We start from the raw sequence: 12,604 nt of genomic DNA on the forward strand, positions 1-12,604 counted from the left end.
TATTTCACCCGAGGGACGTTGTATCCGGGGGGGGGGGGGGGGGGAGACAAAAAAAAAATAAAAATATAAATCTCACGCGGACGCTGAGTCCACATTTCCACCCACTGGTTGTTCATGACGTAATTATTAAGGATATAATTATTATATTAAGGATATAAGGATATATATATCCTTTTATATATAGGATATATATATATAAGGATATATATAAGGATATAATAATTATAATAATTATTAAGGATATAATTATTACCGATACACTTTGCTGGCGTGCGCGACCTAAAGGGCAGCAGGGGCGAGTTTCTGCTTGCAAATCTCGGGATCCAAAGGCTGGAGAAGAGCAGATGGATTTCCCGCTGCCGGCTCCAAAGGTGAAGGCCGCCAAAGAGACCAGGGATTCCGGCGGATAAATCGGATTTTTTCGGGTGACCCCAGAAAGGTGCCGAGGAACGAAGGGGATGGGATGAGGTTCGCTGGGATGGAGCTGAAGCCGCACGCCGGGAGAGCATCCTTCTACCTTCTCCAAACTCATTTTTAATAGACACCGACCCCGCCGCTCCCCCCACTCCTGCTCAACCTCTCGAAAAATTAATCTAATTATTCCCCAAACGACGCGCGGTGGGTTTCAATGAGCGGCCAACGGGCTCACCTCCACCTGCGGGGATAAAAACAACAATAAAACCAAAAACCAACCATCGCAAAGAATAAACGCGGTCGTTCCGCAGGGGCGAAGAGGGCGGCCGGGCAATTGCTCGGCGGGACCAAATTGAGATTAAAATAACGAATAAACAAAAAAAAAAAAAAACCCGCTCTCTACTCGCCGTTGCTGGGACGAAGCGTTCGTTTGCGAAGGGAAAAAAATCTCATCTGCTTCTTAACGATTTTTTTTTATTATTATTTATTTATTTTCATTGAAGCTCTGAGATTTTTTTTTTTTCCTGGCTCGTCAGGCTTCGTCCGCCGCTAATTACGAGACGGTTTGACGTGGGGGTCGTTGGCTCCCCAAGAAACAGCCCTCTCCGTCTCCGTCTTACCCAGCAAAGACAATACCGGTTGGCGGGAATCAAAGCTCAGGAATTCAGCCGAGAAAAGAAACCTGCGGGTAATTAGCTGGCGGGTTAATTAGCCGTTGGAACAGGCTGCCATGAGATGGGCGATGACGGGACTTTTCCCACCTGAGGACGGAGCTTGGCTTGAGGTGGACGCTCCGAAACAACCTTCCAAGGAGCTTCACGGGCAGGATGGGGATGTCCCGGTTGAGCGCACAGAGACAAAACGTCCCCGTTTGGGCGCTGGGAGCTCCATAAAACAACTTTTATCCAGAAGGAAAAATGATTTCGGTCATTAAAAGGCCAAAAAAAAAACAGAGGGGAGAAAGGCGTCGGTGCCCATCAGGGTGGGATCGCAGCGTTATCGGCCTCGGTGTAGGTGCCACACAGTGAAATTACGAGGATTAGAGCCTTGCCCTTGGTCTGGCTTTCTCTGGAAAGATGAAAAAAAATCAGGATTTCCCCCCAAAAATCCTTCCCAAATCCTATTTCTCCACAAAGGAGCTCTGTGAAGCTCCTCGTGAACCTCCGGCGAAGCTTCTGCTCTGTGAAGCAGCCGCTAAGACAACGAGCGCAGACCGTGGGTGCACCAGCCCCCACCCTCGACCCACCCATTTAATTGGCCCAATTGCTAATTAAAGCTCACCCAGCCATCACAGCAACCTTAATTAACGTTAACGAGCAACAGCCAGGTACAGAAGGCTGTTCCCAACCCGCTACAGGAGCCGTTCATCCGTGGCTTGCTCTTAACGGGCAGAGACAAGGTGAAGAGCAGCATCTCCCAACGGGGCTTTTTATTAAAAAAAAAAAAAAAAAAAAAGTTTTCCGCTTTTAAACAGCTTCTTAAAGCTTAACGCTGGGGTTTTAAGGCAGCTCCATGATGCGGTCGGGACCGTTGGCCACCTTCGCGGGCGAGGAAGACGTTGCTGATAAACTGATTAATGATCAACTGATGCTGATTAAACCTGGTGGCCACCAGGACCCCTCGCTGAGGTTGCCCCATCGGCCAGGTCGTTAACGAAGGGGGTGACCAGGATCAGACCCAGGACTGACACTGCCCCCCGCCCGAGGTGACACCAGCACCCAGCCCATGGCTTCAGACACACCCCCCCGGCGGTGTTCGATCCCAAACATTCCAGGGTTGACTGCGGGGACGGCAATTTGGAGGAGTTCATTAAAAACCCCGCATTTTTCTCACCCAGGACTTGAATTTGTGGCTTTCGTTAGCGAAGTAAATTAATCCCACTCCTCCGCGGCCACGGCGGGCGGCCTTATTTAATTTTCTATTCTGTAAACGGCTCGCTCTAAGCTTCGTCTAAAAGCAAGAAAGCCTCACCGTGGCGCTAAAGGCGAAGCGATAACGCGTTTTCTTCAGGTCAAGAGCCGCTTTGCGCTTTATGAGCCCTTAACGATTATTTGCCGAGGGCCATTGGGTTCTTCTTGTTTTAAGAGGGCGAGAACGTTGGGTTTGACGAACGGAAAACCTGAGGAGCGGGTCCAGGCTGGTCGCGGGTGGCGTTTAACGAGATCAGGTGGAGAAGGTGAAGTCCCTCGTGGCACGGGAATCGGGGACCCAATGGCCGTTGGCATCCTGGAAAGCAAAACCCAGCTTTCGGGGGGGGGGTGGGGTGGGGTGGGATGGGGAAAAAGGGGAGTTTTTTAAAGCACGTGGAACCAGATTGGCACCAACGGCTTCCAAAAACCATCAGCCGGGCTTTAATTCCCCCTCCGGCGGCTCAACGTAACGGGGAAGGCAAAAAAATCGGGGCTCCAAGTAGCCAAAAAGCAGCAAAGCCCAACCCATCCTCCGATGCCCCGTTGCCATGGCAAGAGCATCTCCCGTCCCGCCTCGCTGCCGTGGCAACGGGGACTCGTTAGGAGCATCCTCATCATCCCCCCCCTCCCCCAAACTGGGGGGAGATGGCGCTCCCCACACCCTGAAAACTCAAATTAGCATCCCCCCCACCCCCCAAAGAATCTACTCGGCAAATCGCCCACTTAATTAACGACGGAAGCGCCGCGCTGCCACCACCGCCGCCAGGCGGGAATTACCTTGCGCCCGAAGCGGTAATTAATTGCAGATAAACCCAATCGAGAAGTTGCGGGGGGTGGGTGGGGGTCGCAAACAACGAGACGCGAAGGGTGCGAGCCGGGAGGAAAAAGGGGCATCGAAAAAGGGCGAAACAAATCAATTTAAAATGAGAAAAAAAAAGGGGGGCGAGGAAGCACTCTCTTCCCCTCTACCACCCGATTTTACGGCCAGCAACGCGGGCCGAGCCCCAGCGAGGGTTATAGTCATATTATAGTCATATTATAGTCATCTATATATACATTCGTATAATTTATTCATATTAAAAAATATAAAATCCCGGGAAACCCGGCTCTTGGAGCAGCTCCTTACCCCGACGCAGCGCACGGCCTGATAATTAATGCGTTTTCAATGAGTTTAGACAGCCGAGAAGTTGCCGTCGTCGCAGCATTTGCCCGGCGCAGGCGGGCGCAAGCCAGCCCGCAATTTGCCTTTTCCCAGGTGTTTTCCGCCCCAAAAAAACCCGCCCTGGAGCCAGCCACGAATCGTAAGGCAACGTCTCGTCTCGTAGCAGCGTCCAGGTGGCGGCTTCTCGCCACATTGGGCGCGAGCGTCCTCCGAAGGGATGCTGAGGTCACGTTTTGTTAATATTGGGGGGTTTCGGCCGCGGCGGGGGGGGGAGTCGTGGCGGTGGGAAAGTCCAGGCACAAGCCCCTCCGACGCTCTTCCCATGGGATGGAGCAGGAAAAGAGGAGGAAGGGATGACGCCGGTAGAGGAGTGCCACACACTGGCCGCGCTGCGCCAGGCAGGAGACCTCCAAGAGACACCTCCCCCCCCGCCGTTATTCTCCAAAAATCTATTTATTTAAGATTAAAAAAAGTCCGGGAATTAGGTTGCCGTCACCCGAGGACGACTGAGGAGCCGCTAGCGGCCCCCCCCAAAACACCAAATCCCTTCCGGGCATCCAACCAGACTCACCCAAAAGCAGCGGAGGTAGTTTGGGGGGCGGGGGGGGGATCCCCCCCAGTTACGGGGGTCCCCGAGGGATGGGGGAGGATCCCGGCATCGCGGTGCTCGGCACCGGCCGGCGGGAGCATCCTGACAAGCTCCGGTTATTGGTGCTGTTTCTTGTGCCGGAGGATTTCCGTGGGGGTGAAGGTAAAATCCCGCTGGCAAAGGTCGCAGTGGTAGGAGCGGTGCAGGGCGGAGATTTTGGAAGAGTTTTCCGATGGTTCTTCCGGGGGGGCTGCCGGGAAAAAGCGGAGGAAAAACCGGGATTAGAAAGGCAACCAAAAACCCTTTTCTTCCCTTCTTAGGTGGCATCTCCTAAAAGCCCGGCTCGCTGCCACCCCGGGGTAAATCCAGGCTGGTTCTCCCCGATTATCCCTCGCCACAGCCCCCGGGGCCAGTGGGGAGGAGGGGGGGGCATGGGACACACACGACTCACCCTCGGGGGGCCGGCAAGCGCTTTCGTGACACATGCGCTCCAGGGGGGTGAAGGGCATGTGGAGGTCGCAGTGGGGACAGGTCCAGAAGCTCCGCAGGCAGTCGCTGTAGAGGTCCGTGTCCGTCTGCGGGATAGGAAGGGGCCGCTCAGACACCCCGGGGGGGCCACAGGCAGGGCGGGAGAGGGCTGTACTCACGGCCAAGCAGTTGTAGGTGAGGAAATCGGTCACCCTGTGGCCGCCTTTCACCTCGTCGGGCTTCATCTCCGTCCCCTGGAAGAGCCCCGGGAGGCGGGGAGCGGCGGCCACCGTCTGGGGACCGACGTAGAGGTTCTGTTTCTCCAGGCCGGTGAGCTGGCGCAGGCGATACGGCACCTGCAAGAGGACGGGGAGGGGGATGTCGTGGTGGCGGGGCCGGGGGGGGGATGTGGCGGAGGGGCTGCATCGGCTCCCCGCATCCTCCTTTCTCAGCCTTCAACCCCATGCAAGGCACCGGAGGGGGATTAAAACCCCTTGGGAGGCGTCACCTTCATCTGCAGGAAGTCCAGCAGCCCCCGGGTGAGCGCGGATACGTCCCGGGAGCTCGGCCGGAGGCTCGATTCCTCTCCTCGACCTTCCAGCAGTTGATGGAGGAGTTTTTCCCAAGCGGAACGAAGCTGCAGGGCCGCAGAGAGCAGGCGCAGGGCAGAGTCCGCGTCGGGGACGGTGACCTCCAGCCACCCGTCGGCCACCAGCCGGGCGCAGTCGGCGCTGGTGTCCAGAGACCGGGAGAAGAGGAGGAGAGCCTGGAGGAGCAAAACATGACCAGTTTGGGGTGACGAAGGCTCGCGGAGAGGAAGAGGAGGGGAGCAGAGAGCTCACCTGCAGGGCTGGCACCCGGACGCAGTTCACCAGGTAGGGCTTGTTGGTCTCCAGCAGCGAGACAAAGGCGAGGAGCTGGTGGCGGTGGCTCAGCCCCTCCGCGGGGTCTGCGGGGACAAGGGGGTGTCTCAGCTGGACCCCCCGAACCTCCCCCCCCGCCCCAAATCCCGAGCCCCAGCCGCGCTTCCACCCGGCGGGGAAAAAGCCAGGGAGAAGCAGAACCAGTTCCTCCGGGATTGGAGGTGGGGGGTGTTTATCTCACCTTTGGTCCCACCGCGCTCCGGTCCCTCCTTGGCGTGGAGCAGCTCCGGGCTGGTAGCGAAGACGCAGGTGGGATGAAGGACAACCCCCTGCTTGGTTTTGGTGTGAAAAATCTACCGCGAGAGCAAAATGAGCAGCAGGGGAGAGGAAAAGGCTCTGGGGACCCCCATGGGGTGGGAAGGTGGCAGGGGCGGGGTGGGGGGGACACACGGACCTGATCGGAATCCTTACGGCCGCTGTTGAGCTGGTCGGGCATGGCCAGCTGGGGGTAAAGCCCCCGGCACAGCACCAGTTTGAGCAGGGCGAGCTGCGAGGAGGAGAGGACCGAGCTGGATACGGCCTGGAGCTCCTCCACGTTGTGACGCAGCTTAAACTTGACGTCCTGGGGAGAAGGAGACGGCGTCAGGGATCGGGATGGATAAATCCTGCCTCCCGGAAGAGGAGAGGGAGGCGAGGGTCTCACCTGGATATCGATGCTGCGCTCCCCTTTCTCACGGTTGCCACCACCCTCCTCCTCCTCGCCAGAGGAGGCGTCTGCTCCGTCCTGCAGCCGCAGCACCTTGCGCTTCCGACCTTCAGTCTCCGCGTGGGAACGCCAGAGGCGGTGCAGCTCCCGGCGTTCCCGGTGCCGGCTCTGCCGGCTGTAGCTGTCGCTGGGCTGGCTGGAGCCTTCCTCCAGCAGCTGGTGGTCACGGAGGAGCTCCTGGGGTGGTGGGAGAAGGTTGGTGAGCCCCCGCCGGTGGGTGACGGGCAGGTTGCGGGCGCGTGGGGACGTTCAGCTCTCCCCCGCGCCAGCAACGCCCTCCCCGGAGCGAAGATGAAGCCGGATCCTGGCCCCCCCGCCCCCCCCCCAGCCCTCACCTGAAACTGGCGCCGCAGGTTGGCGGCTTCGTAAAGCCGATGTTCCTCCAAACCTCTCCGCCGGCACCATTTCCGAGAGCTGCTGCTCCGCTCCGACTTCACCTGCTCCGGAAAAAAATGGGCTCAACCCCTGGTAGGGACGGGTTGTCCCTCTTACCCGCTCCCCGCACCCCAAAATCAGCCCCCGCCACCCTCTCGCAGGGACTCAAGCACGCCTCACCCCAAAAAAGTCCCCCCCCCAAAACGCCAAATGCATCTCTTATCACCCCACCCCCGCCTTTGACAGGAATCCCACCTGGACCCACTCGTTGAAGATGTTGAGCAGCGTCAGGGGGTCGCCATGGGGGCTCTCGAGGGGCCGCCGGGCCGTGGCGCAGTCGGGATTGGGGTGAGCGGATCGCAGGAAGGGGGACTGCACGCTCAGCGCCGCCGCCACCGTCAGGGTGGGCTCGGCCAGGCCGAAGAGAGCGCCCAGGACCAGCATCTTACCTGCGCGGGGAGGGCAGGGCAGGGAGTGAAGGCAGGGGGAGACACACACACCCCCACCCCAAAAAAATCCCCCTGCCGTCAAAGCGGGGAATTACTCACCGACCACCACGTCCACCGGCAGCTGGGCCAGGAGGTTCCCGATGGGCGTCAGGTCTTCAGCTTCGTCCAGGGCTCCCTGGTCCCTCAGGTACCGCACGGCCGTCTCCAGGCTGGACGAGGGAGGGGGCTCCAGGAAGGGGAAGGTCCGAGGGTCGCCCAGCCCCATACTCTTTAACTGGGAGGAAAACAGAGGTAGAACCAGCCCAACAACAACAACGGGAAGACCCCGGTGGGGTACAAAGAGCCAGCACGGCGCGACGCTCACGCCGCAGCCCGGTCTCACGCTTGGTTGGCCAGGTTTCCCCCCTACCACCACCTGAGATCTCCCCCAAATCTCCCCAAGGAAAGCCCAACGCGAGCAGAGGGATCCCCCGTTTTACCTGGAGCACCAGAGCGTCAAGCGCTACCCGCTGGATCTCCGGCACGGGGTAAGGAGAAAAGGCGTCATAGTCGGATTCGGCGTAAAGGCGGTAGCAGACGCCGGGGCCGGTCCTGCCCGCACGTCCTTTCCGCTGCTCGGCGCTTGCCCGGCTGATCCAAAACTCCTGCAGCCGCTGGAGTTTGCCCTGAGGGTCGTAACTCATCTCCTTCACCTTCCCTGGAGGCAGCGGGAGGGAAGGAGAAGCTCAGGGCAGGGCAGGAGGGAAAAGAGGGAGAAGGTTTTTCCCAGCCAGGGGAAATTGGGGGATTTTTACCGGAATCCAGCACAAAGCGCACGCCGTCGATGGTCACCGAAGTCTCGGCGATGTTGGTGGAGAGGATGCACTTACGGACGCCGGGCGGGGGGACGTCAAACACCTGAAGGAGGAGGAACGACGCTCCTACATCAGCGCAGCCATCCCCAGAGCAGGGAGACAGTCAATCCCCCCCCCCCCCCCATTTTCAGGTCGCACCCCAAAAGCGCCCACAACGGGGGCGCCAAGATTCATCCCTCGGCAACACCCAGCTGCCGAGTGCCGACGCCGGGATGCTCGGCGTCACCCACCTTGTCCTGCTGGGCCACGGAGAGGGTGCTGTGCAGGGGGAGGACGATCCAGCGCTGGGTGCGGGCAGCGTAAGCCTGCGCCGCCTCCAGCACCGCCCCGATCTCGGCCACCCCGCTCAGGAACACCAGCAGGTCCCCGCGCTCCTCCGGCGGGTACTTGTGGTCGATGGCTTGAAGCACCCGCAGGTACGGGAGGGGATCCAGACGCTCCGATTTCCCCCATTTTCCCGCTGGGGATGCTTCTTCCTTAGGGATGGGTTGGTAGATGACCTGCGGGAGAAGAGACGCTGTCTCCAGGGAGAGATTCCTGCGTGGATTCACCCCAAAAAATCACCCTCCAGCCTCACCGAGATGGGGAAAATCCTTCCCGGCACCTGCAGCACCGGGGCCCCCCCGAAATAACCCGAAAAAAGGCGGATGTTGATGGTGGCCGACATCAAGACCAGCTTCAGGTCGGGCCGGGAGGGCAGGAGGCGACGCAGGACGCCCAGGAGGAAATCGCTGTGGAGGTGCCGCTCGTGAACCTCGTCGGCGATGAGGACGTGGTACCCCGGCAGCGCCGGCTCCCGCTGCACCTGCCGCAGCAGCAGCCCCTCCGTCAGGAAGACGATCTTGGTGGCGGGCGAGCGGGTGCTCTCGAAGCGGATCTGGTAGCCCACCTGGGGCAGGGAGAGAAAGATCGGGGAAAAAGTGGGAAATAAATCAAATAAAATTGAAAAAAAGCGAACAAAAAAAGGAAAAAACCCGAAAAAAAAACGAAAAAAAAAAGAAAAAGAAAAAGAAACAAAAAAAAGGAAAAAAAAAAAGAAAAAACAGAAAAAAAAACAAAAAAAACCCGAAAAAAACGAAAAAAAAAAAAACAAAAAAATAAAAAAAACAAAAAAAATAAAAAAAAAAACAAAAAAAGAAAAAAATGACACAAAACCAAACAAAACAAAAAAATGAAAAAAGAAAAAAAACAAACAAAAAACTCCAAAAAAACCCCAAAAAAAAGAAAAAATGAAAAGAAAACCAAACCAAAAAAAACCAAAAAAAAACCAAAAAAAACAAAAAAAAAACAAAAAAAACTGAAAAATTGGGAAAAATGAAAAAATTTTAAACTCAAAACATTAAAAAAAAATCCAAAAAAAGTCAGAAAAAAATGGGGAAAAGTTGGAAAAATAAAAAAAAATTAAAAATTGGGAAAACTAGAAGAGCTAAAAAAGTTTTTAAAACCCGAAAAAAAAAATCAGAAAAATTGAAACAATCAGAAAAAAAGTGAAAAAAACGAGAAGCGAAAAAAAAACCCAAAAGAATCGAAAAAATAATAAAAAGAAATTGAGCAAAAATAAAAAAGTTGGAAAAAAAACCGAAAAAACAGGAAAACAAAAAAAGTGGAAAATTGGGAGAAAAACTGAAAAATAAAAAATAAGGAAATCGAAACAATTTAAAAATCGAAACAATTTAAAAATCGAAACAATTTAAAAATTGAAACAATAAAAAACCCGAAAAAAATGGGAACATTTAAAAACCTGAAAAAAAATCAGAAAACAAATTGAAAACAATCAGAAAAAAATCGGAAAAAAAAAATTAGAAAAATCAAAAAAAAAATTTGAGAAAATTAGAAAACCAAGAAGAAGCTGGCAAGAATAAAAAAAGAACAGAGAGAAATCAAAAAAATCTCAACCACGACAAGATCGGGAAAAATCCCGCCCAAATCTTGGAAAAAAAAAAAAAAAAAAAATCGAAAAAATAAAAAACTAAAAAAAAAACCAAACGCTCTCGGGGCGTTTGACCAGTGACGCTCCAGCGCCTCCCAGTTCCCCGCCCAGCCCGGCGGCGCGGCTCACCTGGTCCCCGTACTGGTGCAGGCTCTCGAAGGCCACCCGCTTGGCCAGCGAGATGCAGGCGATTCGGCGGGGTTGGCTACAAGCCACATGGCTGTAACCGGCCGCCAGCAGGTACTGCGGCACCTGCGTGGATTTCCCGCAGCCGGTGTCGCCGGCCACCACCACCACTTGGTTGCCGGCCACGGCGTCCAGTAAACGCTGCCGGTACTGGGCAATGGGAAGGGCGGCTCGTTCCCGGTGGAGTTTGGCCAGTTTGGCGAAGCTTTGTTTTTGGGTGAAATCCAGGTAGTGTAAGACGGCGGCGCGGAATTCGGCGAGGCATTCCCGGGGTAGGTCAGAATTCCGGGTGGGGACGGCGGCGGCGCTCGGCAGCGCGAGGTTGATGCGGTAACGGGGGTCGTAGGCGGGGGGCAGGTCGAGGCGGGCGGCGGCGGCAGCGGGGGGCTCTGCCGCGTGGCGGTGGCCGGGTGGCGGCGCGGGGTGGGTTCTGCGGCTTTGGAAACGCCGGAGACGCTCGAAAAAAGCCCAGAAATTCAGGATCTCTTCGGAGCCGGCGCCACTGGAATCCCGCTCGGGGAAATAGAGCTCTTGCAGGCGGCGGCGCGTGGCGGGACAGTCCCAGTCCCAGTCCCCCTCCCACCGGGAAGGGGAACGGTCCCGCTCTCCTCGTCGCCGGCATCCGCTCTCCTTCTCCCGCGGCATCGCCGACGCCGCTTCGGCAGCTGCGGGATCTGTGCCGGGACGGTGGGGGGTCAGGACACGACCTGGGGGGGTGTTGGGGGGCAGGGTGTGACACCCCCCCCCAACCCAGCCGTGTCCCCAGCTGTCCCTCCGCGCCGGGGAGCTCTGCCACCTCCGGAGACTCCTCCTTGGCCCCTGCCAGGACCCCCGGCGTCCCCAGTGCTCCCAGAGACCCCATAGCGCAGCCCAGCCCCCTGGGACCCCCAAGTACCCCGCCCCAGCCCCCTGGGACCCTCATACACTCCATCTCAGCCCCTGGGACCCCCACGCACCCTCTCCTAGGCCCCTGGGACCCCTCCCCTCCCACTTTATCCCAGCCCCCTGGGACCCCCCATAACCCGGCCCAGACCCCTGGCACCCCCGAGCACACTGCCCCAGCCCCCCGGGGCCCCCCTTGCACCCCATCTCAGCCCCATGGGACCCCCATACCCCCTCCATCCCAGCGCCCTGGGACCCGACACACCCTGGCCCAGCCCCACGGGACCCCCACGCACTCTCCCCCAGCCCCCTGGGACCCCACATACCCTGCCCTAGGCCCCTGGGACCCCTCCCCTCCCACCCTATCCCAGCCCCCTGGGACCCCCCATAACCCGGCCTAGACCCCTGGCACCCCCAAGTACCCTGTCCCAGCCCCCTGGGACCCTCATACACCCCATCTCAGCCCCTGGGACCCCCATGCACCCCAACCCAGCCCCCTAGGACCCCACACAGACCAGGCCAGCCCCTTGGGACCCCCAGACCCCTACCCAGGCCCAGGGACCCCCATACACCCTCTCCCAGCCCCCTGGGACCCCCCATAACCCGGCCCAGACCCCTGGCACCCCCAAGCACACTGCCCCAGCCCCCCGGGGCCCCCTTGCACCCTATCTCAGCCCCCTGGGACCCCCATACACCCTCTCCCAGCCCCCTGGGACCCCACATAACCCAGCCTAGACCCCTGGCACCCCCAAGTACCCTGCCCCAGCCCCCTGGGACCCCCACACACCCCATCCCACCCCCCTGGGACCCCCCCCACGATCTGGAGCAGTCCCCTGGGACCCCCATACCCCTATACCCAGGCCCTGGGACCCCCATACACCCTCTCCCAGCGCCCCGGGACCCCCCACAGCCCGGCCTAGACCCCTGGCACCCCCCAAGCACACTGCCCCAGCCCCATGGGACCCCCAATCAGGCCCTGGGACCCCCATGCACCCTGTCCCAGGCCCCCAGGACCCCACACACCCCGTCCCAGCCCCGCAGGGCCCACGCAGCCTCAGGGGCCTCACTCCAGGCCCGGCTCCCCAGGGCGCACCCCCACCCGGCTCCCCCCCGCCTCAGACCCGCCGAGACGGGCTTTCCTGCCGGGCCCCGCTTTCCTACCCGGCCCCGGCCCTTCTCTGGCCCCTCTGGCCGACGCCGCCCCGAGGTCGGACCCGCTCCCGCCGCCCCGGCCCGGCCGGGCCCCGCTCACCCGCCGGCGGCGAAGGCGAGCGGCCGCCAGGGGGCGCCAGAGCGGCGGCACGCGGGGAGGGGCGGGGAAGGGGCGGGGCCTCAGGGGGAAGGGCGGGGAAAGGGGCGTGGCTACAGGGGGCGGGAAAAGGGGCGGGCGGGGGCGGTGGGCGCCGCTGGGCCCCACTATCGCCAGTGTCCCCCGGTGTCCCCAACCGTCCCCGCTGGGCCCCACTGTCTCCAACCATCCCCACTGCCCCCGTTGCCACCACCATCCCCAACCGTCCCCACTGTCCCCAACTGTCCCCAGTGTCCCCACTGTCCTCAACCGCCACCGCTGGGCCCCACTGTCCCCAGTGTCCCCCACTGTCCCCGGTGTCCCCAACCATCCCCACTGTCCCCAGCCATCCCCAGTGTCCCCAACTGTCACCATTGTCCCCAACCATCCCCAGTGTCCCCACTGTCCCTGGTGTCCCCCACCGTCGCTGGTGTCCCCAACCGTCCCCACTGTCCCCAACCGTCCCCA

The 12,604-nt window shown here is 58.9% G+C and overlaps 1 protein-coding gene across 12 annotated transcripts; it reads right to left on the reverse strand.

The window, feature by feature from the left end:
- Positions 1–216: 216 nt before the first annotated feature.
- On the reverse strand, positions 217–12,130 carry DHX34 (DExH-box helicase 34). 12 transcript variants are annotated; one of them, XR_008463511.1, is made up of 19 exons: positions 12,010–12,130; positions 9,910–10,640; positions 8,428–8,739; positions 8,081–8,350; positions 7,791–7,893; positions 7,476–7,693; positions 7,096–7,270; positions 6,803–6,996; positions 6,508–6,609; positions 6,110–6,349; positions 5,861–6,028; positions 5,648–5,759; positions 5,052–5,492; positions 4,723–4,899; positions 4,527–4,650; positions 4,058–4,325; positions 2,248–2,658; positions 1,176–1,482; positions 217–655 (listed from the first exon to the last, which is right to left on the reverse strand). XR_008463511.1 is itself a non-coding variant. In XM_054183880.1 (17 exons), exons 2-17 carry the CDS (start codon positions 10,609–10,611, stop codon positions 2,578–2,580), a joined length of 3,687 nt encoding a protein of 1,228 aa, XP_054039855.1. In that variant the 5' UTR covers positions 10,612–10,640; positions 12,010–12,130; the 3' UTR covers positions 1,638–2,577. The 12 variants fall into 12 exon arrangements, 4 of the variants coding, with proteins under 4 accessions (XP_054039855.1, XP_054039856.1, XP_054039858.1 ...); XR_008463515.1 differs by lacking the exon at positions 217–655 and adding an exon at positions 3,451–3,935 and having other exon boundaries at positions 694–1,482; XR_008463513.1 differs by lacking the exon at positions 217–655 and having other exon boundaries at positions 693–1,482; positions 3,451–4,325.
- Between the last annotated feature and the right edge of the window lie 474 nt (positions 12,131–12,604).

This window comes from Rissa tridactyla, chromosome 27, assembly GCF_028500815.1.
Source record: "Rissa tridactyla isolate bRisTri1 chromosome 27, bRisTri1.patW.cur.20221130, whole genome shotgun sequence".
Taxonomy (NCBI): Eukaryota; Metazoa; Chordata; class Aves; order Charadriiformes; family Laridae; genus Rissa; species Rissa tridactyla.